Source organism: Emys orbicularis, chromosome 3 (genome assembly GCF_028017835.1).
Source record: "Emys orbicularis isolate rEmyOrb1 chromosome 3, rEmyOrb1.hap1, whole genome shotgun sequence".
NCBI lineage: Eukaryota > Metazoa > Chordata > Testudines > Emydidae > Emys > Emys orbicularis.
Window position 1 is genome coordinate 80254520 of NC_088685.1, and position 27619 is coordinate 80282138.

The 27619-nt window shown below is 39.5% G+C and overlaps 1 protein-coding gene across 1 annotated transcript in view; it reads left to right on the forward strand.

Annotated features, from left to right (window-relative positions):
- GRIK2 (glutamate ionotropic receptor kainate type subunit 2) overlaps window positions 1–27619 on the forward strand; it is a 591009-nt gene that overhangs the window by 299267 nt on the left and 264123 nt on the right. Inside the window, exons 7-9 of the mRNA XM_065402064.1 lie at window positions 8064–8207; window positions 9742–9849; window positions 22312–22425. Coding sequence (XP_065258136.1) covers window positions 8064–8207; window positions 9742–9849; window positions 22312–22425 — 366 coding nt within the window. The remainder of the gene's footprint in view (window positions 1–8063; window positions 8208–9741; window positions 9850–22311; window positions 22426–27619) is intronic.

Here is a 27619-nt window from a genome sequence, read left to right on the forward strand (position 1 = left end):
CTCCACAATATGAATTAGTCATTGACATTAAATAGGGATTTAACAAAAACAAAAATATCAAAGAACTTTAAGCACTTTGACTAAAAATCCTCTGCCCTCTCACTAGCTATGCTTTCGCTCTTTACTAGCTCATCAGTTCTGTAGTCTTCACAGAGTCTTTCAGGTTGGACTGGACCTGAATTTCTAATGTAAAATATAAACAGAAAAAAATGTTGGAAACCAACAAAAACTCATCAGCTCTTCTCTATACATCATGAAGGCACAAGCTTTAAATATAGCATTTCACAAACATTAAGGTCTTGTTATGAGCTGGGTGAAAACTTATGATTTGAGTTAAAACATCATTTAGGTGAACACATCTTTCACCTAAGGGTAGGTCTACACTTACCCGGTAGTTCGGCGGCGAGCGATCGAACTTCTGGGTTCGACTTATCGCGTCTTGTCTGGACGCAATAAGTCGAACCAGGAAGTGCTCGCCGTCGACTGCGGTACTCCAGCTAGACGAGAGGAGTACCGCGGAGTCGACAGGGGAGCCTGCCTGCCGCGTGTGGACCGAGGTAAGTTCGAACTAAGGTACTTCGAACTTCAGCTATGTTATTCATGTAGCTGAAGTTGCGTTCCTTAGTTCGAATTAGGGGGTTAGTGTAGACCTGGCCTAAGATAGTTGGAGGAAACATGGATGGGGTCCACACCTAAAACAAGGCCTAATAGAGAAACTAGCACCGTGTGTGCAGGGAGGTTCTACTGGATATTATGACCAAGTATGTGAGTGAACACAGTAACTGAGAGAGACCAGAGAAAGACAACTTGAAGCATGGTGTCTGATCCTGGAAGAAACCTGGGGGAGAGTTAACTGAGTCAGGGGTGCAGGCTAAGAAGTACTGTAAAAGGTGCTGTGAGCAAAAGAAGCCGTTTCCTGCTATCTGATTCCTTCTGCATTCAGAAACACTGGACTTTGTATATTCTTTGCAAATAAACAAAACTGCACCACAGGAATACCTATCACCAATTTCTACTCCCAACTGAACTTCCCCAGGGCCCCAAACTTTGACTATCCTCTTGCTTCAGAAGGGGACAATAGTATGAAGGTGGTAATTGTCACTGTCCTTCCATCTGTAGGGGGATGGACTATATACCTAAGGACTCTTTGAAAGCTCTAATTTCTATGGCTCCACATCTGTCATTCCACTTATGCAATGAAAAGTCTGCTGACTTCATTGAAAAATTTGCCTGTATAAAGAAGGACTGCCCCTGTGTACTGCAAATTTAGAAATATATGAATTATCTGAGCTATAGAAAATAAACCAGTTTCCTGTTATTTTCGGCTCGTCTCACAATCAATAAAATTACCAGTAAATACCAGTCAAATCCAAACAGGGTTAAGCTTGTCTATCCCATTGGTACTGAGTTATTTATAATACCACTCAGTTTAGAGAGCTTCCTCGATTCCAAGTATTCCACAGAATATCTTTAAAACCGGAGGCCATTTATTTCTCTAGGCTTTTATTAGTGAAAAATTTAATTAAGAAAAAATAATTATATTAGTTAAATGAAACTTAATTGGAAACCTGTAGGTTTACCTGCTTTCCATCCGTTTCTTAATCAACTGGTTTTGATCAGTGAAGAATTCCTCCACATCATGCTTGAATATCATCTAAATTACTTAGAATTTGTAGATTAGGGTTTAAAGAAGGCTGGGATTTGTATAATAAAAACTGAAATAGGATTTTCTGTCTGAAGAGCAGTACTACTTCTTTAGAACTATTTAATGAAGAAATAGAATTAGTCAGGAAAACCCCTATCCTGAATTAATGTCATGCCTGAGTGTATAATACACATATAGTAGATGTCTTCTAAAATTGTAAAGTATATTTTTGCATTTTAAAACTAGATAAGAACTAAAATATATTGAGGTGTAAACAAAAGTAATGCAGTTCATTGGGTACATCGACCTCTCTTGTACTTGGAAAAAAGTGACATGTAGAGGTTCAGTATATGTAGCCATTTATGTCTCTCTGTTTCTGTGTCCACATACAAATGTGGGTAAATGTGGAAGCTGCAATTTTTTTTAACCAATAGTAGTTAACACCCAAAAGTATTCAGCAAGAGTGTTCCAGTGCTGATCTCAACTGGTACCTCTGGCTTCTGATGTACTGCGCCTGAGGGTGAGTGTGAAGGGAAGGCCATGCCCCCTCTACACCCTCAGGCCTGTCCAATGACTCTTTCTGGATGTCAAGATCCCAGATCCTTCCTTTCCCCATACTGGAGGGAGAAGAGCCACTCAGATAGAGGAATATCCCTCTCCATGAGTGCTTAGCAAGCTCAGTGGGATTTGGGGCCTTTAACTGGACCATTTGCAACCCACCAACTTCATTGGAAGCCCCCCAACAGGTCTCCTGTATGCCAGATTGAAGGGGAAAAAACCCAAACATCAGTTTGTCAATTTCACCATGTGGGGAAAATCCCTTCCAGATGCACAAGTTCATGGGTCCAGATCTAACACATCCGAGGGTGCTGAGGGAATTGACTGATGTGATTGCAGAGCCATTGGCCATTATCTTTGAAAACTCATGGCGATTGAGGGAGGTTCTGGACGATTGGAAAAAGGCAAATATAGTGCCCATCTTTAAAAAAGGGAAGAAGGAGAATCTGGGGAACTACAGACCAGTCAGCCTCACCTCAGTCCCTGGAAAAATCATGGAGCAGATCTTCAAGGAAACCATTCTGAAGCACTTGGAGGAGAGGACAGTGATCAGGAACAGTCAACATAGATTTACCAAGGGCAAGTCATGCCTGACCAACCTGATTGCCTTCTATGATGAGATAACTGGCTTTGTGGATATGGGGAAAGCAGGGGACATGATATATCTTGACTTTAGCAAAGCTTTTGTTATGGTCTCCCACAGTATTCTTGCCAGCAAGTTAAAAAGGTATGGATTGGATGAATAGACTATAAGGTGGATAGAAAGCTGGCTAGATTGTCAGGCTCAATGGGTATTGATCAACAGCTCAATGTCTAGTTGGCAGCTGGTATCAAGCGGAGTGCCCCAGGGGTTGGTCCTGGGGCTGGTTTTGTTCAACATCTTCATTAATGATCTGGATGATGGGATGGATTGCACCCTCAACAAGTTCGCGGATGACACTAAGCTGGGGGAGAGGTAGATACGCTGGAGGGTAGGAATAGGATCCAGAGTGACCGAGACAAATTGGAAAATTGGACAAAAGATATCTGATGAGGTTCAACAAGGACAAGTGCAAAGTTCTGCACTTAGTACAGAAGAATCCCATGCACTGCTACAGGCTGGGGACCGACTAGCTAAGCAGAAGTTCTGCAGAAAAGGACCTGGGGATTACAGTGGATGAGAAGCTGGATATGAGTCAGCCGTGTGCCCTTGTTGCCAAGAAGGGTAACAGCATATTGGTCTGCATTACTAGGAGCATTGCCAGCAGATCTAGGGAAGTGATTATTCCCCTCTATTTTGCACTGGTGAGGCCACATCTGGAGTATTGCATCCAGTTTTGGGCCCCACACTACAGGAAGGATGTGGACAAATTGGAGAGAGTCCAGCGGAGGGCAATGAAAATGATTAGAGGTCTAAGGCACATGACTTATGAGGAAAGGCTGAGGGAACTGGTCTTGTTTAGTCTGCAGAAGAAAAGAGTGAGGGTGGATTTGATAGCAGCCTTCAAATACTTGAAGGGGGGTTCCAGAGAGGATGGAGCTCGGCTGTTCTCAGTGGTGGCAGATGACAGAACAAGGAGCAATGGTCTCAAGTTGCAGTGTGGGAGGTCTAGGTTGAATATTAGGAAACACTATTTCACTAGGAGGGTGGTGAAGCACTGGAATGGGTTACCTAGGGAGATGGTGGAATCTCCATCCTTAGAGGTTTTTAAGGCCTGGTTTTTAAGGATGTAATAGGTGTTGGTTCTGCTTTGAGCAGGAGGTTGGACTAGATGACCTCCTGAGGTCTCTTCCAACCTAATCTTCTATGATTCCAAAACTGGTGATCAGCCTAGCCCCTGGCATTACAGGAGACCCAGCACACCTATGTAAAGGTGGAATGGGTGAGGGTGAAACATGAAGCCTACAAAGACTTCCCATCCCCAGGAAGCTCCTTAAACTCATCCAGTGTCCCCTCACCCCACTACAGGAGAGGAGCCTATAACACTGTCCTCCACCACCCCCATCACCCAAAAGGAGTGGCGGTGGGTAGGACAAGTCCCAGCACCTGGATGATAAAGGATATATCTATACTTGGAGCTAGGGGTATGATTCCCAGCTTGAGACTACATACTTGTGCGAGCTTTGATCAAGCTTGTGTGGTAAAAATAAAAATCACACCCTCAGCTCCAAGTGTAGACATATCCAGAGACTTTCTTGCCTTTCCCTTTCTTGGCACCGTTGTGAGGAAGAGGAAGGTGAAGGGGGGAGGTCCCAAACACACCAAGGTAGTGAGATAATGATTAGCAAAAACAAACAAACAAACAAAAACAACCAAAAGTCACCCACAACAACCAAAACCACGTTGGATGCTGGACACAGATATACCATCATGTTCAAAGAATGTATGCTAAAGCAAAAACAACAAGATGCATCTGAAGAAGTGAGGTTTTTTAGCCACGAAAGCTTATACTCAAATAAATCTGTTAGTCTTTAAGGTGCCACTGGACTCCTTGTTGTTTTTGTGGATACAGACTAACACGGCTACCCCCTGATACTATGCTAAAGCATTAACCTCACTTTTCAAACCATTTTGTAGAACGGACAAAAGAAAAAGAATCAAATTACATGATATTTTTTTTAAAATGGACATAGTCCTACTTCTAGGGTTGCCAGGTTTCTACTCGCACAAAACCAAATATCCTCCTCCAAGGCCCCGCCCCCCACTCACTCCATCCCCCCTCCTTCTATCGCTTGCTGTCCCCACCCTAACTTGCTGATTTTCACTGGGCTGGCTCAGGGGGTTGGGGTGCAGGAGGATGTGAGGGCTCCAGCTGGGGATGCGGGCTCTGGGGTGGGGCTGGGGATGAGGGGTTGGGAGTACAGGAGGGTGGTCCGGGCTGGGACTGAGGTGTTTGGAGGGAGGGAGGTGGATCAGGGCTGGGGCTGGGGCTCGGGGCATGGGAGGGGGTCAAGGGTGCAGGCTCCAGGCGGTACTTACCTCAGGCGGCTCCCGGAAACGGTGTCATGTTCCCCCTCTGGCTCCTATGCAGTTGCATAACCAGGTGGCTCTGCGTGCTGCCCCATCCACAGGTGCCACTCTGCAACTCCCATTGGCCAGGATTCCCAGCAAATGGGAACTGCAAAGCCAGTGCTTGGGGTGGGGGCAGTGTGCGGAGCCCCCTGGCTGACCCTATGCGTAGGAGCTGGAGGGGGGACATGCCGTTGCTTCCAGGAGTCACGCGGCGTCCCGGCAGGCAGGGAGCCTGCCTTAGTCCTGCTGTGCTGCCAACTGGACTTTTAACAGCCTGATCAGTGGTGCTGACCAAAGCCGCCAGGGTCCCTTTTCGACCGAGTGTTCCGGTCAAAAACTGGATACCTGGCAACCCTACCTACTTCTGAAGCAGACAATTTTAATTTGACTCCCTGAAATTCAAGTAACTGCATTATTCAGTATTCCTAACAATTCCTCGTTAAAGCAGTTTGCACTGGGCAACGTTATAAGGTTTTGTGTCACTCTGCGACTTATGTTTATCTAGATTTTGCAGTTATTTTGATGGTTGTACATGAAATAATATATTTACACTCAAGAGCATGTTGCTTGTATTCTTGATAGATATCTGTGGACTGTGAACATTATTGTACTAGGTTTCACTTCATGAATGTCTGAGTGAAACTTTTTCACAAGTATTTATGAGAAGTTGTAGTTTTGATCAGAAGGAAAAAAGGATTATTTTTGTTGATGAAAATGGCTCTTAACTGCAAACACAATGAAAATTCACTTTGGAAATCTTTAGTGCCTTGAGAGGGCTGCTGCTTCCTGAGTGGTTCCTGGTGACCAGAATTCCCTTTGAAGCAGCCTCCCTCTGTTCTCCCTCTTCAGAGCCCCGTAAAGGCTCCCCACAGTTTTTCTTATCAGTCCTACGCTTTTCACTTGGGGCTAGTTTGCAAAGCCTTCCAAATAGTCCCACCAGTAAAGTCTATCACTGCAATCCAAAGGTTCACACTTATCTCTGGCTTTTCTGCCATGCACACAGAGCTCTTCCTGCCACAGCCTGCTCTTCACAGGGTCACTTCTCATAACTGTCTATTCCTTTTAGTTTAATTTTCTGGCTCTGGCTTGCTTCTCTGACCATTGTCTCCCCTGTTCTGCAGGAGAAGGTAGTCTACATACTGTCCTCCTCCAGACATATTTGTTCATGGTTGGGGTGGGACAAATTGAACATGAAGGAGGTTTAGTTGTTGATTAGTTTAATCTATTTGTTGCAGTGGGCTGTCTCTCTCTTTCAATAACACTGTTCTTATTCCTGTTTTTGCTAAAAATGGTGATGGTTACTATGGAAAGCATTCTGACTACTGATTTCTACAGGAGATGTGTGATTAGCATTTCCTTTCTTTGGTTCGGGGAATATTGTTAGAAGTTGGCCAGTGAAAATAATGCTTGCAAGAAGACCATAGCACATACATTTGAAATCTGAGCCAGACTAATGTGTAGTACATTATTTTATGGTTTCCTTGAGAAAATATTGAATAACTCCAACTTTAGCAAGATTCGGCCACCAGAATTTTAATGTATACAAAGTAGACTTAGTTTATTACTCCAGCCTTTGGGAGCTATATTGGCTCCTTCTCCGATATCAATTTGGCCTTAAAAATATTTTAATGAGTTATTAGGTGGTGAACAATATAGGATCTGTGTATTTTTTGTCTGAGTTGTAGTATCAGTATAAGCTTAGTTGCTGCTTGAATCATCTGAAGCTATTGTACTGACTATTTCAAAATTGGGATTTATTCCCATTTGAATTTTGAAATGTCACCTCAGGAGACCTATTTAAATCTAAATGTGTCTTATGGTCTATAAAGGCATAGCACTTTTGTATATTGTAAAATGCCCTGGGATGCATTTGCATGAAAGGCACGATATAAGCTCATTTTGTATTACATTGTATTGTATTGTGACAAGTGCAATAATCTCCAGGTTTCCTATCCATTAAAGAACTCATTTCACGGCTCACTAATTATGTGAATGAGAAGGGGAAATAGGTCCTTTTTCTCTAAGGTATGGTGAGCAGAAGGCAGAGTTCATTTCTACCGGCTGAGTCTGAGGTCCTCTTCTCAGTTTTGGTGGCAACACTTGCCACTGTTTATCAAACAAAATGAAAGAGACATATTGGTTTCTTTGCAAAATGTACTGTGTCGGTTGAGTGACTAGCTCAATACTGTTGTTAGCATGATGCTGGTTAGCATTTACTGGGCATAAAAAGGCTATTTATTTTGACGGGCACAAGATAACAATTAAAATGAATATGAATTTTAATGTAAATCTGAATTGCCTCTCATTTATGGGAAAAATTGGTCAAGTCAACCCTAGGGATTAAACTGAGTTCCTAAAAAGTGATTAGTGACTATGCTGAGCACCTTTGGGATTGTATCTTCTCTGTAATTCTAAAATAGAAAAATATTATTATTTTCACCGCCTGTGTATGTTCCTTCTTAGCTGAGGCCTTTGTAATCTTTCATTTTCCTCCTCACCCAAGAGAATAACTTGCTCGTTGACTTATACATGCATAGTGTGATTTATATAGGCCCCTAAGGTACTTCTTTTTTAATATTATAAACAAGTCATCTTAGTTGTCAGAGCTCTGCAGTGATCCCAGATAGTATATAATTGGGCCCTTATATCTGGATTAAAAAAGAAAAGCTAAAACTGAAGAGCTTGACATTTCTGATGTAGGAACTTGGTAACTATGTTTTATTTGACAGTGCTGCACAGGCAGTCATACTGTTTTCTCCCTGCATTATAACAAACAGCAGGACAGATTTTTTCTTTCTCTCTTTTTTTTATTCTCTGTCATGCACTTTCAATTTTGTGTTCACTGCATTGATTTCATTCTAATTTCAGACAGACGCAGCTTTAATGTATGATGCAGTTCATGTGGTGTCAGTGGCTGTCCAGCAGTTCCCACAGATGACTGTCAGTTCATTACAGTGTAATCGGCACAAACCATGGCGCTTTGGGACCCGCTTTATGAGTCTCATTAAAGAGGTATGTCTTTAATAAAATATGTTCTGGTTTCTTCTTACCCCTACCCACATCCCATCTTCCCCCGCACCCTTAGTCTACTTTAATCCCCCCCCCCAGCAGGTGGGATTATTTCTGCTTGTTGTGTGGGGGGAGACTTGCAGTCAAAGCCGCATTTACATTTAAAAACTGTTCATATGGTTGTTCATACAGGAACAATTTATACATATAAAAAACACAAAAGGGTGAAAGTACTGCACTGCAAATAGACAAAATGAAATGTTTTGCTGATAGATCTTTCTTGGAACTTCTGTGATGCTAAAATGATCATAGAGGCAAATATGTAATAAATAATTCGAAAAGCAAAATTCTAGCCTATATTCCTTGGTCCACCACTTCCCAGGCAACTTTACCTCTGCCTTTTCCACTTTAATCTGTTCGCTATTTATTCTGTACAGCTCTGGTAATGTAAAAATCTATAGGCTGGATTATTTTCTTCCATAAATGTCTTTAATTTATATGTTTTGCCTCAATGTAACTTCTCTTGGATTTTTATTTAAAATTTAGTACTTATACAGTCATGGATAATTTAAGATGTTGAGGGTCAACACTGTACACTGTTCAAATATGTTGTCCCGTAAGTGCCTAGCTCTGAATTTTCCATTGTAAGTAGAGGAGATACTGTGGTAAAGAGAAATACAGCAGTGCAGTAAATTTCCATCTTTAACAGTGCCTACTTGTCAGAAAAGCAATTTATGATCTTGCATCTCCTCTTGAATGCTTTCACTATAACAGATAATATTGGGAGTGTAATATACTTCTTATTTTCAATTATTAACAATGACCATGCTTGCAGAACCCATTAATGGCAACATTTGGCTCTACCACTTAAAAATTGTCATCTCTAAATTATAAGAAAATAATATATTGTGCCTTCTAAAATTAAGCATTCATTTCTGATAGGTGCTGACTCAGGTCCCATAAATGTCATAGCTGATGGAACTAGGGGTCCTGGGAGTGCTGCCGCACCCCCAGGCTTGAAGTTGTTTCCATTATATACAGGGTTTACAGTTTGTTTAAATGGCTCTCAGCACCCCCACTATAAAAATTGTTCCAACACCCTGTCAATGCCTGTTGTCTCAAAGGGATTTGAGGCTTAGCACCTCGCAGCATCAAGACCTTATTTGCAGAAAAGAAAAATGACAGAAATTAAACAAATCTAGTACATATAGTGGGGAAAATAAAAATGGTAATTATAAATGTCTGAGGCGAGTTAATGGAAACAGTCTTTCATCACACTAAGTGAGACCACTTTTATTGGCTAAAATGGAAGGCTGTTAAGAAATTGTGTACAAAGATTAAAGAAAGGTTGGTTTAATTAGGAAAAACCCTGAGAATCTCAGAAATGAATATGAAATTATTTTATCTTTAGATCAGCCACAAGGTGAATTATTTAGATGTAATGAATAATTAATCTTCCCATTTTGGTAGAAATTAATTTTTTGTTCTTTTTTTTTTTGGCTTCTTATTTATGGAAATTATTTTTATTCTTCCATAGGCCCACTGGGAAGGCCTCACAGGCAGGATAACTTTCAACAAAACCAATGGCTTAAGGACAGATTTTGATTTAGATGTGATCAGCCTCAAGGAAGAAGGTCTTGAAAAGGTACTTGAGATGTTCATCTTATTTACTTGGAGAATAATGTGAAATATTAAAAAAATACTTTCCCTATATGAGAAAGCTATTTATATCATGTTACAACTGCATCATATTGAATGTAGGTGCATATTTGTGCTCTTAAGAAGGAGGTAGCCTTTAATAACCTTACAAAAAAAAACCCACAACCTCTTATGTTTATGATGGAAATAAAGAGCTAACTCACAATTAGGAAATAGAGGTAAAGTATTACTTAGGACAACTTAAGCATTTTGTTTTGGGCAATGTGTTATACTAGAACTATGGGAATGTGTACTGCCTTCATTAACTAGGGTCTCGATACCATTATAATTAAGAAACACTTGAGTTTTGCTCTGAATATTTGTGTATACAGTTCATATCCATAGAGATTACAGAATATCAATCACCAGACATAAATATAAATAATCAACATATAACCATAGAACAAGTACCAAAAATGTTAGAGTAGCATTTTTAAGTATAACAAGGTAAATGCTTAAGACAAATTTGTAAGGTGCTGTAGAGAAAGTAAATAACAAGCATATATTTTGCAAAAGAGGATGATGGAAACAGAGGGCTGGATACTAGCTGAGTGTTTCTAGAAGTAGGGCTGGGGGTTTCTAGAGATGGTTTGTTATCTTTTTAATAGGTTTTTTTAGGAAATTCTGGGGAGATGGGGTAATGATGTGGGGAGGAATCTGAATGTCTAGGTGAAATTTAAACAGCTTTCTGTTATAAAACAAGAAAGCAAATGGAGAGTATCTGTCCTGCTCCATAAGCACTAAACATACAGTCAACAGGGATTTGCTCAACCCCAGCCCAAAATTAAGGTTGATAGCAATACATTGAAAAAAGTGCAGCACACCCATAATTTGGACCAGGCTTGAAATTCTACTCCCCGGAAGTCAATGGTTGCATTCCCATTGATTTTAATAGTGCCGGAGTTGCAGCACAGATTTTCAAAACAGTTGCTCAGCTTCCCTTTAGGCACCAAAATTAAATGGCCAGTGTTTCAGAAGTGTCCAGAACACTGGACAGGTCATTGTTCTTGAAGGAGTTTCTGGGTGCTGAACAATTTTGAAAATCTGGCCACATATTTAGGTGGTTCAGTGGGAGCTGCTGGAGGATGAGCTCCATTGAAAATCTACTCCATAATGCATGACCTTCTTCAACTGAGTCCAAAAGAGGGTTATAAAGTGTGGCTTAATTCAGCTACATTACAGAGAGGAAGAGAAACATACAAAGCCTCATTTCTCCTTTCAGCTTCAGCTTTCTTCAGATAGCTGTGGATATATAGTGCCTAATGATAGGCACCCATGTCTGAAATTTTGGCCTGATTTCTCTCCCAATCCGTGTCCAACGTAACCTATGCAGAAGTTAACAAGGAAGAGGTTAACCTGCCCTCTAGCTAAGAGAGGCATCACGGATGCTCGCTCTGAATACAGTACAGGAATGTAAATCTGGGTCTGCTGCGAGGAATTCTATAATTCTTTAGTCCACTATGGGCCAAATGTTGGGAGCTGTGGGGACTTGGGATTGAGTCTGATTGAAAGATGAAGACTGTCTTGAAAAATGTGTGGAGCAGAGAAGAGAACCAGGAGAGGGGATGTAGAGATGAGTACTCACCAGCTCTGAAAATCAGGCCTCTCATTTAAGTGCCTACACCTTATGGAATATAGGTGCCTAGTTATAGGAAAACACACTTGAAAACGTTGCTCTGAGATCTGAAAGTGATTGCAGATGAAGGGAGCAGGTTGTCATAATACAACTGTAGCATGGATCATAGACTCAGTAAATACAGCATAAACCATTAAAGCAGATTGTAAATCAGGAGTCCATTAAGTATCAAAATAGGGAACTTTTAATTTTAACTTTCAGAACTCGAATAGCAACAATCATATGAAACAATCACACCCCCCCCCTTCTGAAATCCACCTTCAAGGGCAAGAAGGCATCTGGCAAAAACTCTTACTCAGAGATATAACCATCACAAAATCCTCACCTAGGCTGAGTGTATAGCTTGGATCAAAGGTCTTAGTCTAACTGGGCTCTTAAACTGGAACGATTCCAGGCTGGAATGAGCTCAGGAGGCTATAGACCAGTTTTATAGTCCCTTGGCCACCTTTTACTGGTTTTAGTTAATCAGTGGTCTCCACTCAATCTCCCTCACTTTTTTTTCTTTATATATGTATCTGTATGTACATATTTCCTTTCTCATTAAACCACTTTTCCACCTTACAACTTCCAATCAGGAAGATGTAAGGGGCCAACAGCAACAAACCGCCTAAAATAAAAGAAAACAGAATAAAAACAAACCAATACTGAGTAGTTTTCCACTCTTCAATAGGGAGCTGCTGTCCTTGCAATACTAAATTCTTAACAACAGGTGGTGCAATATAAAGTTATAAATTGCATTTACAAGACCCTCATATGACCCAAGATAGAGTCCAGAGGTCTGCAGTAAACACTGTGGCTTCCCTTTGCTCCAGAGAAAGCGTTGCCAAATACTGCCCCAAGGTAAGAATGCCCAAATCTTACTTCTACTATACAGAGTAGAAGAAGTCAATTTTGCAATATGCAACAAGATTCTCATTTCCTTTTTCCATAAAGCTTTATGTATAACCGAATAAAGGAGTTTAATGTAAATAATATTCATTGTTATATTAATCCTATCCCAAATCCACTACTAGAGGCTTCATATTATCCTAGTGGCAAAGGTACAGCCACAGGGCCTCAAACTGGTTATTCCTCAAGAGTGTTTAAGAATGAAGATTTATAGTAGGGAATCTTCTTGATTCAGCAAGAGAGCAAGTTGTATTAGCAGTAACTGAGAAATGACCACCAAAGAAACAGAGACAGTCAATTGCAGAAAATGTTATGTTTTCTGTATGAATGCCAGGTGGGATACATATGTTTGCAGTGCAAGCTGACTTCCATTCTGGAAGAAAAAGTGAAGGGTCTGAAGCAGCAGGAGAAGCTGAATCAGTTCACAAAGGGAGGCACTGTTATGAGAGACCCAGCCACTTGAGACTAAGGATGGGATGGATATGGTGAAGTATGAAGGTAGACAGACAACAAGGAAGAAGAGAAGGGAAACAATATAGAGCTGTTCAACGTAATCACCAGCGACACACACTCTGGCCTTCATGAGTTAGGGAATAAATAGACTAAGAGGAGACTGAGGACAGTCAGTCTCCTGAGTAATGATTGAAAGGGAGCCCACCAGAAACAAGAGTCAAGAGTCAACCTGGCAAATGGTTGTTCTGAAAATATGGTCCAGGCCATCTACAACTCAAATATCCACTTATTGCAGTCCACATGGGAGAAAATGAGAAAAGTGGGGCTAATAGTTCTATAGAATCAAGGCTGACTTTAGAGGCATGGAAATAGAACTGATGATGGCAGCAATGCAGCTGAGCATCTCAGAGAGTCTTCCAGTGCCACATGTGAGTGTGAAGAAGGGAGAAAACTGATTCTGGAGACAAGCCAATCAGTACTAGCTAATGGAACAGAGAAGGAGCTTGTTTTTATGGAGCATTACAAGGATTTCTTTGATGAGAGGGGAGTGTGTGCAATAGATCTCCATTTCATCAGAAGAATTAACAAACATATGGATTTAAAACTGAGCTTGGTAGGTAGATTTTAAGCTAGGTTGGTGGGTATATGATTCCGATTTGAAAATGAGGAAGGATGAAAATGATCTACAGACACATATATAACAACAAACATAAGGATTTATGTACTATACAAGGAATATGGGAAATAAATAAAAACTGGAAGTGATACAGTTATCAAAACTGGGTATTATTATTGATGGGTACCTTGAGGAAGAGGTGAAGTAGCACTGTGGGCCTGATCCTGAGAGGTGCTGAGCACTCTCAGCTTTGATTGATATGAGTGAGTTGAGGATGATCAGGCCCTATAATATGTTTCAGAAGCATTCACAAAACCAGTGTGATGCAATTTAATAATGAATAACAGTGAAATACTAGGGTGTGGATACAGGAAATAAAAATCAAGGAGCTATAGCAAGCATCTGGTACAGACACTGAGGACCAGTGGAGTATAAGAACAATAAGCAGCATAAATCATAAATCTTGCCAGACAAGCTTGATTGCTTTTTTGATAGAAATACAAAATTAGTGGATGAAAGGAACACAGTGGATGTAATATATTTGGACTTCAGTAAAGTATTTGATACTGTATTTTGCAATCTTAGTTGAAAAATTAATGCAAATTGGCTTGGATAGAAACAGTGTCATGTGGATTGAAAGTTATCTGAAAGACCATCAACAAAAGGTGTTGATAAATGGCAACATATTGAACTACAGGAAGTGTCTATTGTCTTCCATAGCGATCTGTGTTATGTCTGGCCTTATTAAACATAACTTTTGATCTGGAAGAGGGAGCAAAAAGCATGTTAATTAAATTTACAGTTGATACAGTTGAAATTAGGAGATATGAACCACAGTCAAGACAAAGAAGTAAAACAAAGAGACACAGAGATTAGAAATTTGGGAAACAAATGCAGTCAGAAATTTTTCAGTTTGGAAAAGATTGCAGACATACATCTGGAGGAAAATAATCCACAACACAGATACCTAATAGGAGGGAGAAACTTGGGAAGCAGTAATGCTGAAAGAGACATAAGGGGCAGCAAAATAGACATAGTAGGCTGTGGAGGTTAAAAAATCTAAAACAAAAAACCACTAGTTTGAGCTGCCTGCTACAAAGGTATCACAGAGCAGGGAGTTAGTAATCCCTTTCTATATGGTTTATTGTGACCTCACTGAAATATTGCATTCATTTTGGGTTATTACCAAAATATATTGACAAACTGCAGGAAGAACAACAAAAATAATCAGGGGTGGAAGAATTGGCTTTCATGGACAATTGAAGAGTTTAAATATTTTATTTTAGCTAAATAGTGACTGAGAACAATATATTGGTTTATAAGCATTTGAGTACACACAACAAAGATGGGGAAGTGAGTAGAACCATGAAATTAACAAACTGGAAAATTACGGCTATGTATTGTGGTAAACTTTCTCACAGTTAGGTGGCTCAAGCAGCAGAATAGCCTTCAAAGAGAAGTGGTGGAAGACCCATCTCTTGGGACTTATAAAACTGTACTAAATAAAAACCTTAGAGACAGTACAGTAGGGAATGATCCTGCATTGGAATGAGCATGCCCAAGGGCTTGTCTGTATGGGGACATCCATGAAAATTATCTGAATTAACTAAAGGTGTGAATTTGAAGTGGATTCGTTAAACCACATTAAATCCCTGTTGTTCAGAAACAAAATGACCCTAATTCGGTTTAGTTTAATTAATTTCCAAAGTAATTAAACTTATGTAACACCACTTTAATTCTGCAGGAGGGTGTTCACACAGAGATTTAATATGGTTTAACGAATCCACTTCAAATTCATAGCCGAAATTAATTCAGATTAATTCTCCTGGATGCACCCATTTTTGAAAATATTGGCCTTAGAGAATAACAGACCTGTAAGCAATAAAACACCATGGATGTACAAATAGCAAGTAATGCCAGACAAGACTGATTTTTTAAAATAATACATGAAAATGAAGAATTAGAGTTCAGTAAACAATGTATAGTAGAATTCCCTTAGTGAATTTGGACATAGTGAAACCTAAGTTAAGTACAGTGACAGTCCCAAATTGCTGCAATCCATTATAAAAAGCAAATTATCACTCTCATTATAGTGAAGCATTACTTATAGTAAGGCTGCTCTGCGGGGGGAAATTACTTTACTTTAAGTTGGTCCCCACTATATCTGAATTTTAATACAGCATTTGATACATTGTGTCATGAAATATTACTAGTGAAACAAGAATAAAATTGCCTTGGACAAGAACACTATCAAATTGACTGAAAATTGGCTGAAGTACATGAATATATGGTATGAATTGAGTTGAAAAATGTTGTCCAATATTACACTGCAAATTTGGCTATATTTAATATCTTCATTAATGAACTGGAAGGAAGAGTGCGTGGCACATTACTTAAATTAACAAATATGAAAGTGGGAGGTATATTACTATACAAATGCCAGAGAGGACAAACAAATGAACAAAAAGATTTGGAGAGATCAGAAATATGTGCAATAACAAAATGAGTTTCAAACAAGTAAGTTAAATATTTTTTGAGGAAAATGGAATATGGAACTCAGAGATTAAATGGAAAGGACTTAAATGGGAAATAGTAATATCAAAAAGACAATAGCTCAGATCTTGAAGTAATAAGCACTATAGAAATGTCTAATAAGTATAAAAATAATGATAGGGTAGTAAACTATAGGAGCTTGTCATGTATTATGGGCGGGAAGCCAATGTGATTTTCGCTGCACACTTGAAAGATTTGCATCACAGACCCTAAAGATGGTGATCCCTCTTATTGCAACACTAAAGGCACCACATCTAGAACAGTACATGCATGTTTGGGCACCTCACAGTCAGAAAAATGTCAACATTTTGAGGGTAATTCTAAAAATAACAGTGAAAGAACATTTGGTTAGTTATAAAAATGACATTTTATCTACAGTCTAAGTAGGCAATAAATTGCGTATAATCTATATTATGAAATATCCGTGGGTAAAGTCTCATTTGACTGAAATACAGTAAACTCCTCTGTAGTCTAGACATGAACTCAGCCAAGCTCAGTTTCAAGATGAGTACAATACATGTCTTACAGAGTCTGAGGATTTGTATTAAATCAGATTGTTTCTGGCAAATATAGTAGCTTCGAAGGGAATATGAGGGTGTTCAAGAGGAGGCTAAACACTTGATTTCTTACATTTCCACAGAAAGTGGAATAGAATTTTTTCACACATAACTTTTGCTAGATTGTTATTGACATGACTAAAAGCAGATCTTTACAATGTGCTATGTGGTAAAAGAAAAAGACCACTTTAAACATTTGACAGCAGATTTGTTGAGGCCATTCTGGAGCTTTCAGAAGAACTAAGCTAAATCACTGCATTTTCTCAGATACTTTATATTAGATTACTATAGTATTTGTGAGCCCTCCTTTGCACAGTGATATTATTCTCTAGACCTGCGACTAACTGCTCATTTGTGAATTCTGGTAGTGTTTGCATTAGTCTTACACATTTTTTCTGGCACAAATAATTGTGCAAATTCAAACTTATTTTGTTCACGTTTGAAATTTTTTCCATGAACATTTGTGGGAGAAAACTCAGTTACTCTAATCTTTGTGGAAAGTGCATACAAGACGTTTGAGCACAAATGAAGCTAATTCATTTTAAAATGCAAGTGGATATTTCCAGATCATATCTTTTGGTATTTGCTGAACTCTATGTTATATCCACACTGAATATTTTTAGGAGACTTCTGATCATCTTTCAGTTTTTTATTATGTTTATATTGAGCCTGTGTCAGATAAATGTCATGAAAACCCTGTTAATATTGTAGTGAAAGGATCTATTTGATTGATTTACCCAGTGGAACTGTGAATATACCTGCCTACAAATGACTGATTTCTCTTAGGCATAAGACGTACATTTCTGTTAGTAGAGATTAATTACATAACAATTAAGGCTCTACTTGAATTGCGGGATGATTGTCAAAAAATTGCAGCGGAGTTGCGGACAAGCCATGGAAAATTATGGAAAAGTAATAATTGCAGTAATAAAGTCTATCATTACTTTTCTGTGATTTTCTGGTGTCTGCTTGGGGCTGAAAATGGGAACACGAGGCTCAGAGCGGGGGTTTTCACTGTTACCAGCCCAGGGCTGAAAGCAGGGGCCTGGGCCTGACAGCGCCCCTCCCGCCCCCGGAGGCTCCCACCGTCAGCCCCGCACACGGCAGGGCTCCTACTGTCAAAATTGCAATGGAAGCCTAATATTATGGAATCTGCAATTTCCACAATATGACAAGCTAAATAGGTCCTTAATAATAATATAATTCTGGGAGTAATATGAGTGTCTTATCTGTGATTCAATAAATATTTCTCCATTTCCTGCTCCTTGTCCCCTTCTGTTATGTTTGGTTCATGTGTCTCAGTACCTATAGCAACACCCCAAGACCTTTTTAACATTGCTGGCCGCCTTTCTGTTGGAGAACAATGTGAAAGTCATTGCTGAATATTGATCTCCAAGTAATCCAAAAGCTTAGTTTTTTTATAAATACATATCCTGTAGGAACTACAAATGTATGTTGTCTTTGGCTGCAACTAGAAATTGTGAGAGTTTAGAGCCTGTTTATGGACCCTTATTCACATGAGATTCTTACTCACAAGTGATGTCATGAGGCTAGTCACATAAGGCTACTTATGTGAATAAGGATTTGAAGATTATATTGTCCCTCCACCATTGTCTTAGATCTCATGATAAAGTTTTGCTCATAACTGCAATTGCTATGTAAACTTCCCTTTAAACATGTACCTTATAATACTCAACATGTTTAGATTGCCATAGAGAGGCTGGATTGCAATTATACATAATAAATTAGCTTGGTTTGATTCCACTACATTTTTTTGCCTTAAGGGAATTACTTGTTTTCCAGTTTTCACTGAACATACGTTACTAAATCTATTCAGTTCTTAAGACTGCTTGAGAATTAAAACACTTGCACTAAACAAATTTACTGCAACGGATTTGGTGCCAAGGTTAATCTTCAACTTTTACTTTCATTCATGAAGAAATAGCTTTTAGTAGAATGTTGATATGCTGCATTACTTGCGAACAATAGCAGTGTCTGCCATATCTATGGTATAAGTTGTTGAAGCTTTGCTCACCCAAAAGAGATAACGTGTAAGGTGGCACACCTATGGCAGTCTGGCCCTCCCTTTCCTTCAGTTTTTAAAATTCTTTATTCATAATTTTCAAAAAATCTAAACAGAATGCTGTAACATGCAACTATAATTATATCTATTTAGAGAAAACAGTAGGATATTTGTTTTTACACAAAGAAATTCTCCTTTAAATGATAGAACCACTTATGAGACTAGATAGGTTTGGTTAAGGAAAAAGCAAAATTCTAATGTGGTAATCCTCAGTGACTCACAAATGTGGTTAGATTAACCAAAACACATGTTATGTTGAAAGATGTAGTGGAAGAAATTACTTTAATTGCCTACGGGTATCAGAATTTTTAGGCAGGCTTAATAAAATAAAATATATGGTTTCCTGAATTTAAGATTTGAAATGGATAATGCATACATATGGGATTCCCATAAGTATCTCCTTAGATATCTGCATCTGCATTATTCATAGGTTTCAGAGTAGCAGCTGTGTTAGTCTGTGTCCGCAAAAAGAACAGGAGTACTTGTGGCACCTTAGAGACTAACAAATTTATTAGAGCATAAGCTTTCGTGGGCTACAGCCCACTTCTTCGGATGCATATAGAATGGAACATATATTGAGGAGATATATATACACACATACAGAGAGCATGAACAGGTGGGAGTTGTCTTACCAACTCTGAGAGGCCAATTAAGTAAGAGAAAAAAAACTTTTGAAGTGATAATCAATCCTAAGTTGATTGTATCTAGCTGCATATCAATTCCAGCTCAGCAGTCTCTCGTTGGAGTCTGTTTCTGAAGTTTTTCTGTTGTAAAATAGCCACCTGCAGGTCTGTCATTGAATGACCAGACAGGTTAAAGTGTTCTCCCACTGACTTGAAGGTATATATTGTCCCCAAATGTGAAATAGTTGTGGGTGAGGACAAAGTCACAAAGTTCAGCCACCAGGTTAGCTGTGACATTATCGGGGATACTGTTCCTGATGATCCCTCACTCTCACAGATCTTGGGAGACAGACCTGTCCTCGCTTACAGACAACCCCCAACCCAAAGCAAATACTCACCAGCAACCACACATCACTGAACAAAAACACTGACCCAGGAACCTATCCTTGTAACAAAGCCCGATGCCAACTCTGTCCACATATCTATTCAAGTGACATCATCATAGGACCTAATCACATTGGCCATACCATCAGGGGCTCGTTCACCTGCACATCTACCAATGTGATATATGCCATCATGTGCCAGCAATGCCCCTCTGCCATGTACATTGGCCAAACCGGACAGTCTCTACGCAAAAGAATTAATGGACACAAATCTGACATCAGGAATCATAATACTCAAAAACCAGTGGGAGAACACTTTAACCTGTCTGGTCATTCAATGACAGACCTGCGGGTGGCTATTTTACAACAGAAAAACTTCAAAAACAGACTCCAACGAGAGACTGCTGAGCTGGAATTGATATGCAAACTAGATACAATCAATTTAGGATTGAATAAGGACTGGGAATGGCTGAGCCATTACAAACATTGAATCTATCTCCCCTTGTAAGTATTCTCACACTTCTTATCAAACTGTCTGTACTGAGCTATCTTGATTATCACTTCAAAAGTTTTTTTTCTCTTACTTAATTGGCCTCTCAGAGTTGGTAAGACAACTCCCACCTGTTCATGCTCTCTGTATGTGTGTATATATATCTCCTCAATATATGTTCCATTCTATATGCATCCGAAGAAGTGGGCTGTAGCCCACGAAAGCTTATGCTCTAATAAATTTGTTAGTCTCTAATGTGCCACAAGTACTCCTGTTCTTTTTGCATTATTCATAGACTACTTTCCTGAGCCCAGGCTATAATTGCTGAATATGCTGGAAAGATCGTGAAGATTAACCCAACACAATCCTACCTAACTCACTCTTGAACAGAAACAGCATTAACAAACCCAGGTTACCCCTAGTCTTAGCCTCCTCTTCCCCAGCTCCCACCTTATCTCTCCCCTTCTTGCCAGTTCTCTTCTACAAGTGACCTATCACGGCTTTCCCCAACATCTCTGCACTTTCATGGGTGGCTGAGTGATGGAGGCAGCAGCAGAAGGAGGCAGGGAGCTGTTCCTTCCCTTCCCTGCCTGGGCTTCTGCTGGTTCCTAATAACCCCAGGATTTTGCTGCTTTCTTAGCCAGTGGGTTGTGCATTTTTGATTGCCCCCTTGCAACCGATTTCCAGGTTACGTTTGACTGACTGGGCAGCACTGCTTTAGAGCCCCGTGGTCTGAAAGTCTGGAAATGTAGTAATAGTTACTCCTTCCAAGGGATACTCCCATGTAAAAACTGAAACATGCTAGTATGTAAGGTTATTCAAGTTCCTTACTTACTCTGATTTAAAGGCTGCCCATCTTATTTTCCAGAGGGGTGAGTGGCAGGGAAGAGAGCTCACATCAGTGTATGAAATGTAGGTTAAGGTCCTTCCTGAACAAAAACTGACCTGAGTGGCACTACTGTGTGTGTGTGTGGGGGGGGGGGGGGGGAGTACAGTGACCCCGTGTGTGTGGGGGGGGTGGTACAGCAGCCCGTGTGTGGGGAGGGTGTGGGGGGGTGTATGGCAACCCCTGCTGGAGTGAGGAAAGGGAAAACAAATACCTCTTCCTGAGGGTCTCCCCCACCCCACCCCAGAGAAAGGGAAAGCGAGAAGCTCAGGGGTGGCAACAGCATGGGAGGTGGAAGGGGAGGGATGGGAGTGTGATTGGGGTCCCCGGGGGCTGAGGTGTGGCACCACCTCACCAGGTACAGGGATTGACTGAGCCCCCCCCATAGGGGGGACCACTCTATCACACCAGGCTCAGCTCCCACAGTCCAAGCATCAGGTTGGACACTGACTGGGCCCTTCAGGCATGACTGCCCCAATTTTGTCGGTGTTCTGATTGGGGACTATACACCATAATGAACTAAAATAAGACAAAAAAACCAAAATAGTCTTACACCTAAAGAGAAGTGCTAAGGTATGGATTTACCACTTGGTTATTCGAATTTTACACTCGTGTAACTATTGATTTTAGTGGAGTTATACAGGCATAACACTGGAGTAATGCAGCCCCATAAGACACAACCTGAACTCCTTACTTAGGCAAAACTGCTATTGACTGTTTCTGGGATAAGGACTTCAGGGCCCTAAGTGTCAGAAGATATATGTACAGAATCTTATCAGAAAATCAATCACACTATTCCACTTAATAAAATTTGAATCTTCCCCATTATATTTTCTCCAAAATATCTTTTTTTGCCCTTATGCTAACTATGATGAGAAGGGATAAATCCATTTACAGAAGGGATACTGTATGCTCTGCAAATGAATTTCCCCTCAGCTATCAAGTTATCATCAGAGGCGGTTTATCTTGGAGAATGAAAGTTTAAATGGGAAATTAAGCACTCAGAGTGACTTTAGAAATTCTTTGCATCATTTTGCCCTTAATGTCACACTTCACCAGACACACTTTGAAGTGCAGTGAATCATACTTTAAACAAGCAGACTTTAATATAACGACAGCAGATAATGCAGTAGAGGTGAATAATAAGTGTTAGCAGTCTTAACTTCTCCTTTCAGTGTTCTCTCCTAGGTGCCTAATAGAACTGATGGACAATTAATAAAGTGCATATGCTGTTTTTATAGATTGGAACTTGGGATCCAGCAAGTGGCCTTAACATGACAGAGAATCAGAAAGGAAAACCAGCAAACATCACAGACTCCCTATCCAATCGCTCTTTAATTGTTACTACCATCTTGGTAAGTAATTATATTTGCATTCCTTTTCTGGAAATATGGATGTACATGAAAGTGGATAGAAAAAGCTGTACTAATTACATTGGTAATGAACAGTATGTCATGTATTTTACAGTTATTTAGCAATTACTGTATAATGAATGAGCTACAGTGTTAATTTAGTCACGGATTTTTGTTCTGGTCTAAGTTGATGTAAATTTACTCTCACTTTAGTGCTATCTCATTTAATAACTTAGGTTTGCTTATTATTGGCTAAAAAAAATTGGGACAAAACAAATTAATCTAGACATTTTTAAAGTCATATTTAGAAAAAAAAATGTGTTGATTCAAATGAACTTGAAAGATGATTAGGCCACTGACTCAAATTCAGAACATTGTCACTACTTTTGTCAGCCAGATAATGCTGTAAGGTTTTATTGTCACAAACAGTAGCAAGTTTTTTCAGTCTTTTTCATCACAATTATTATGAAAATTTTAAGTAAGCCTCCTTTTTAATCATATGAAAGGATTTTTATTCTTAGCAATTATCTTAAATTAAATGAACAATTTTCCTCAACATTATTTTCATCCTCATTACTAAATTAATACCAATGAGCCAGGTATTTTAACTTTCTTGTATGTATATTTTTAATGATAACACAAGTTAATATTCAGTAATATCTGTACTGTTATTTTAAAGCAGTAATTTTAATTTCAAACCAAAAGAAGCTCTGAAAGTGTTTATGCTACTTGACTCCCACCATTCTGCAGTTACAGGTATCAATAAAAGGACTAACTTCTGTTGGTGAAAAAGCCTCACAGAGCTCTTCTTCAATTCTGGGAAATGGTACTCACAGAGAATCACAGCTAAATGCAAAGTGGAACAGATCGTTTAGCATAAGTAGTTAGCAGAGATATTCCTGCTTCTGATGATTTGCTGGGAGAGGTTGGGGGTTGTTTGAAGACCAGAAGTGGGGGTTCATTGCATTCACTTCTGGGCTTCAAATAACCCACCCAACCTCTCCAAGTTCATCATCAGAAGCAAGCTGTGCACAGATTGGGAGATACCAACTCAAAACATCTGCCAGAACAGATAATAATATATAATATATATGATGATATAAGACACAAACATCCTATTATCTGAGGATGAACACTTTTCACAAAGCAATCACTCCTATCTGATCTATCAGTCCTCAGCCTTATAGGAAACCTGCACAACACTTTCAAAAGATGAGCCTGAGAGCTTAGATTCATAATTCTGCTAGACACTAAAAATTATGGACTGAACAGAGACATTGAGTTTATGGCTTATTAAACCAATCTGAAACCCACTAACCCCATTTTTTTATGACTGCAGAGGTGTTAACAGGCCACTCCACCTGGAATGTGTACTAACTACTTATGCTAAACAATCTGTTCCACCTGGCTTTTAGCTGTGACACTGGGAGTATCTTTTCCAGACCTGAAGAAGAGCTTTGCCTGGCTTGAAAGCTTGTCTCTCTCTCTCACCAACAGAAATTCGTCCAATAAAATATATTAGTTTATTACCTCACCTACATTGTCTCTCTAATATCTTGGACCCAACATGACTGCAGCTATATTGCATGCACACTATTCCTCTAATTCTGCAGTCCAATCAGAAGGATGATTCTGTGCCTGTATCTGAACTAACAGTCAGACACTGCTGGCATCTTAGGTTTATGTTAAAATTTCAAACTGGATTTTTATAGGTTAATAGATTTTTAAAGCCAAAAGGGACCATTGTGCTCATCTAGTGTGACAACTTTGCATAACACGAGCCATAGAAGTTTACCTAAAAATTTTTGCGTCTCGCCCAAAAACCTGTTTGAACTACAGCATATGTATTAGAAAAATATCCATTCTTGATGTAAAGACTCCAAGTGATGGGGACTCAACCAACATGCCTTGGGAATCTGTTCCAATGGTTAAATATTCTCAGTTAAAAATATGCAATTTATTTCCAATTTTAATATAGCTAACTTCCACCTCCAGCCATTAGATATTTTTAGAACTTTGGCTGCTATATTTAAAAGAACCCTCCAATATCATCATCTTCCTGTATAAGTATTTACAGTCCATGATCACATCATCTCTTATGTTCCTTCTTCATAAGCTTTAGACTGAACTTTTTAGTCTCTTCTTGTAAGATGTGTTTTCAAGAATCATTCTTTCACTTCTTCCCTAAGCCCTCTCCAAGTTTTCAACATCCTTTTTTAAAAATGCGCACTCCAGAAATGGATGCAGTATTCCGGTAATGGTCTCACTAATGCCATATATTAAGCTAATAATGCTCTCCTCCCTGCTCATCCCCAACACTTCGTTTACGTCCATTTTAGCTTTTTTTGCCACCATGTCACACTGGGAGCTCATGTTCAACTGGTTATCAACAATGTTTCCAAAATCCTTTCCAAAGTTGCTGTTTTCCAGAAAATATAATACCCAGTCCAATTAGTATGGCCAACATTCTTTGTTCTTAGATGTATGTCCATGCATTTGGCAGTGTTAAAAAGTCCTGTTGTTTGATTGCATCCATTTTACCAAGCAATCCAGATTGCTCTGTATCAGTGACCTGGCCTCCTCATTATTCACTACCCAACCAATCTTTGAATCATCTGCCAACTTCATTAGTAATTATTTTATATTTTCTTCCAGATCAGTGATAACAATATTGGTCCAAGAATAGGGTGACCAGATAGTAAGTATGAAAAACCGGGACAGGGTGTGGGGGGTAATAGGAACCTATATAAGAAAAAGATAAAAAAATCAGGACTGTCCCTATAAAATCAGGACATCTGGTCACCCTATCCAAGAACCAAACCCTGCAGGACCCCACTAGAAACATCCCCTCTAACTGGGGATTCTCCATTAACAATTATATTTTGAGATCTATTGGTTAGCAAGAACATAAGAACATAAGAATGGCCATACTGGGTCAGACCAAAGGTCCATCCAGCCCAGTATCCTGTCTACCAACAGTGGCCAATGCCAGGTGCCCCAGAGGGAGTGAACCTAACAAGTAATGATCAAGTAATCTCTCTCCTGCCATCCATTTCCATCCTCTGACAAACAGAGACCAGGGACACCATTCCTTACCCATCCTGGCTAATAGCCATTAATGGACTTAACCTTCATAAATTTATCTAGTTCTCTTTTAAACCCTGTTATAGTCCTAGCCTTCACCATCTGCCCAGGCAAGGAATTCCACAGGTTGACTATGTGCTGTGTGAAGAACTTCCTTTTATTTGTTTTAAACCTGCTACCCATTAATTTCATTTGGTGGCCCCTAGTTCTTATCAAACAAGTAAATAAATAACTTTTGCTTATTCACTTTCTCCACACCACTCATGATTTTATATACCTCTATCATATCCCCCCCTTAGTCTCCTCTTTTTCAAGATGAAAAGTCCTAGCCTCTTTAATCTCTCCTCATATGGGATCCGTTCCAAACCCTTAATCATTTTTTGCCCTTCTCTGAACCTTTTCTAATACCAGTATACCTTTTTTTGATATGAGTAGACCACATCTGTACGCAGTATTCAAGATGTGGGCGTACCATGGATTTATATAAGGGCAATAAGATATTCTCCGTCTTATTCTCTATCCCTTTTTTAATGATTCCTAACATCCTGTTTGCTTTTTTGACTGCCGCTGCACGGACGTCTTCAGAGAACTATCTACGACGGCGCCAAGATTTCTTTCCTGATTAGTTGTAGCTAAATTAGTCCCCATCATATTGTATGTATAGTTGAGGTTATTTTTTCCAATGTGCATTACTTTACATTTATTTCATTTGCCATTTTGTTGCCTAATCACTTAGATTTCTGAAATCTTTTTGAAGTTCTTCACAGTCTGCTTTGGTCTTAACTATCTTGACCAGTTTAGTATCATCTGCAAACTTTGCCACCTTACTGTTTACCCCTTTCTCCAGTTCATTTATGAATAAGTTGAATAGGATTGGTCTAGGACTGACCCTTGGGGAACACCACTAGTTACCCCTCTCCATTCTGAAAATTTACCATTTATTCCTACTCTTTGTTCCCTGTCTTTTAAACAGTTCTCAATCCATGAAAGAATCTTCCCTCTTATCCCATGACAACTTAATTTACGTAAGAGCCTTTGGTGAGGGACCTTGTCAAAGGCTTTCTGGAAATCTAAGTACACTATGTCCACTGGATTCCCCTTGTCCACATGTTTGTTGACCCCTTCAAAGAACTCTAATAGATTAGTAAGACATGATTTCCCTTTACAGAAACCATGTTGACTTTTGCCCAACAATTTATGTCCATATATGTGTCTGACAATTTTATTCTTTACTATTGTTTCAACTAATTTGCCCGGTACTAACGTTAGACTTACCAGTCTGTAATTGCTGGGATCACCTCTAGAGTCCTTTTTAAATATTGGTGTTACATTAGCTATCTTCCAGTCATTGGGTACAGAAGCTGATTTAAAGGACAGGTTACAAACCATAGTTACTAGTTCCACAATTTCACATTTGAGTTCTTTCAGAACTCTTGGGTGAATGCCATCTGGTCCCTGTGACATGTTACTGTTAAGTTTATCAATTAATTCCAAAACCTCCTCTAGTGACACTTCAATCTGTGACAATTCCTCAGATTTGTCACCTACAAAGGACGGCTCAGGTTTGGGAATCTCCCTAACATCCTCAGCCGTGAAGACTGAAGCAAAGAATTCATTTAGTTTCTCCACAATGACTTTATTGTCTTTAAGTGCTCCTTTTGTATCTCGATCGTCCAGGGGCCCCACTGGTTGTTTAGCAGGCTTCCTGATTCTGATGTACTTAAAAAACATTTTGTTACTACCTTTTGAGTCCAAGAAGCAGTCATTTAAAGTATCGAGAAATTTTGTCTCTGCATTTTGTCCTGAGGTGACATGTACCCAGTCAATATGGGGATAATTGAAATTCCCCACTATTACTGAGTTCTTTATTTTGATAGCCTCTCTAATCTCCCTTAGCATTTCATCATCACTATCACTGTCCTGGTCAGGTGGTCGATAATAGATCCCTACTGTTATATTCTTATTAGAGCATGAAATTACTATCCATAGAGATTCTCTGGAACATGTGGATTCATTTAAGATTTTTACTTCATTTGAGTCTACATTTTCTTTCACATATAGTGCTACTTCTCCTCTCCCCCCCGCCCCTCCCCGCACGACCTTTTCTGTCCTG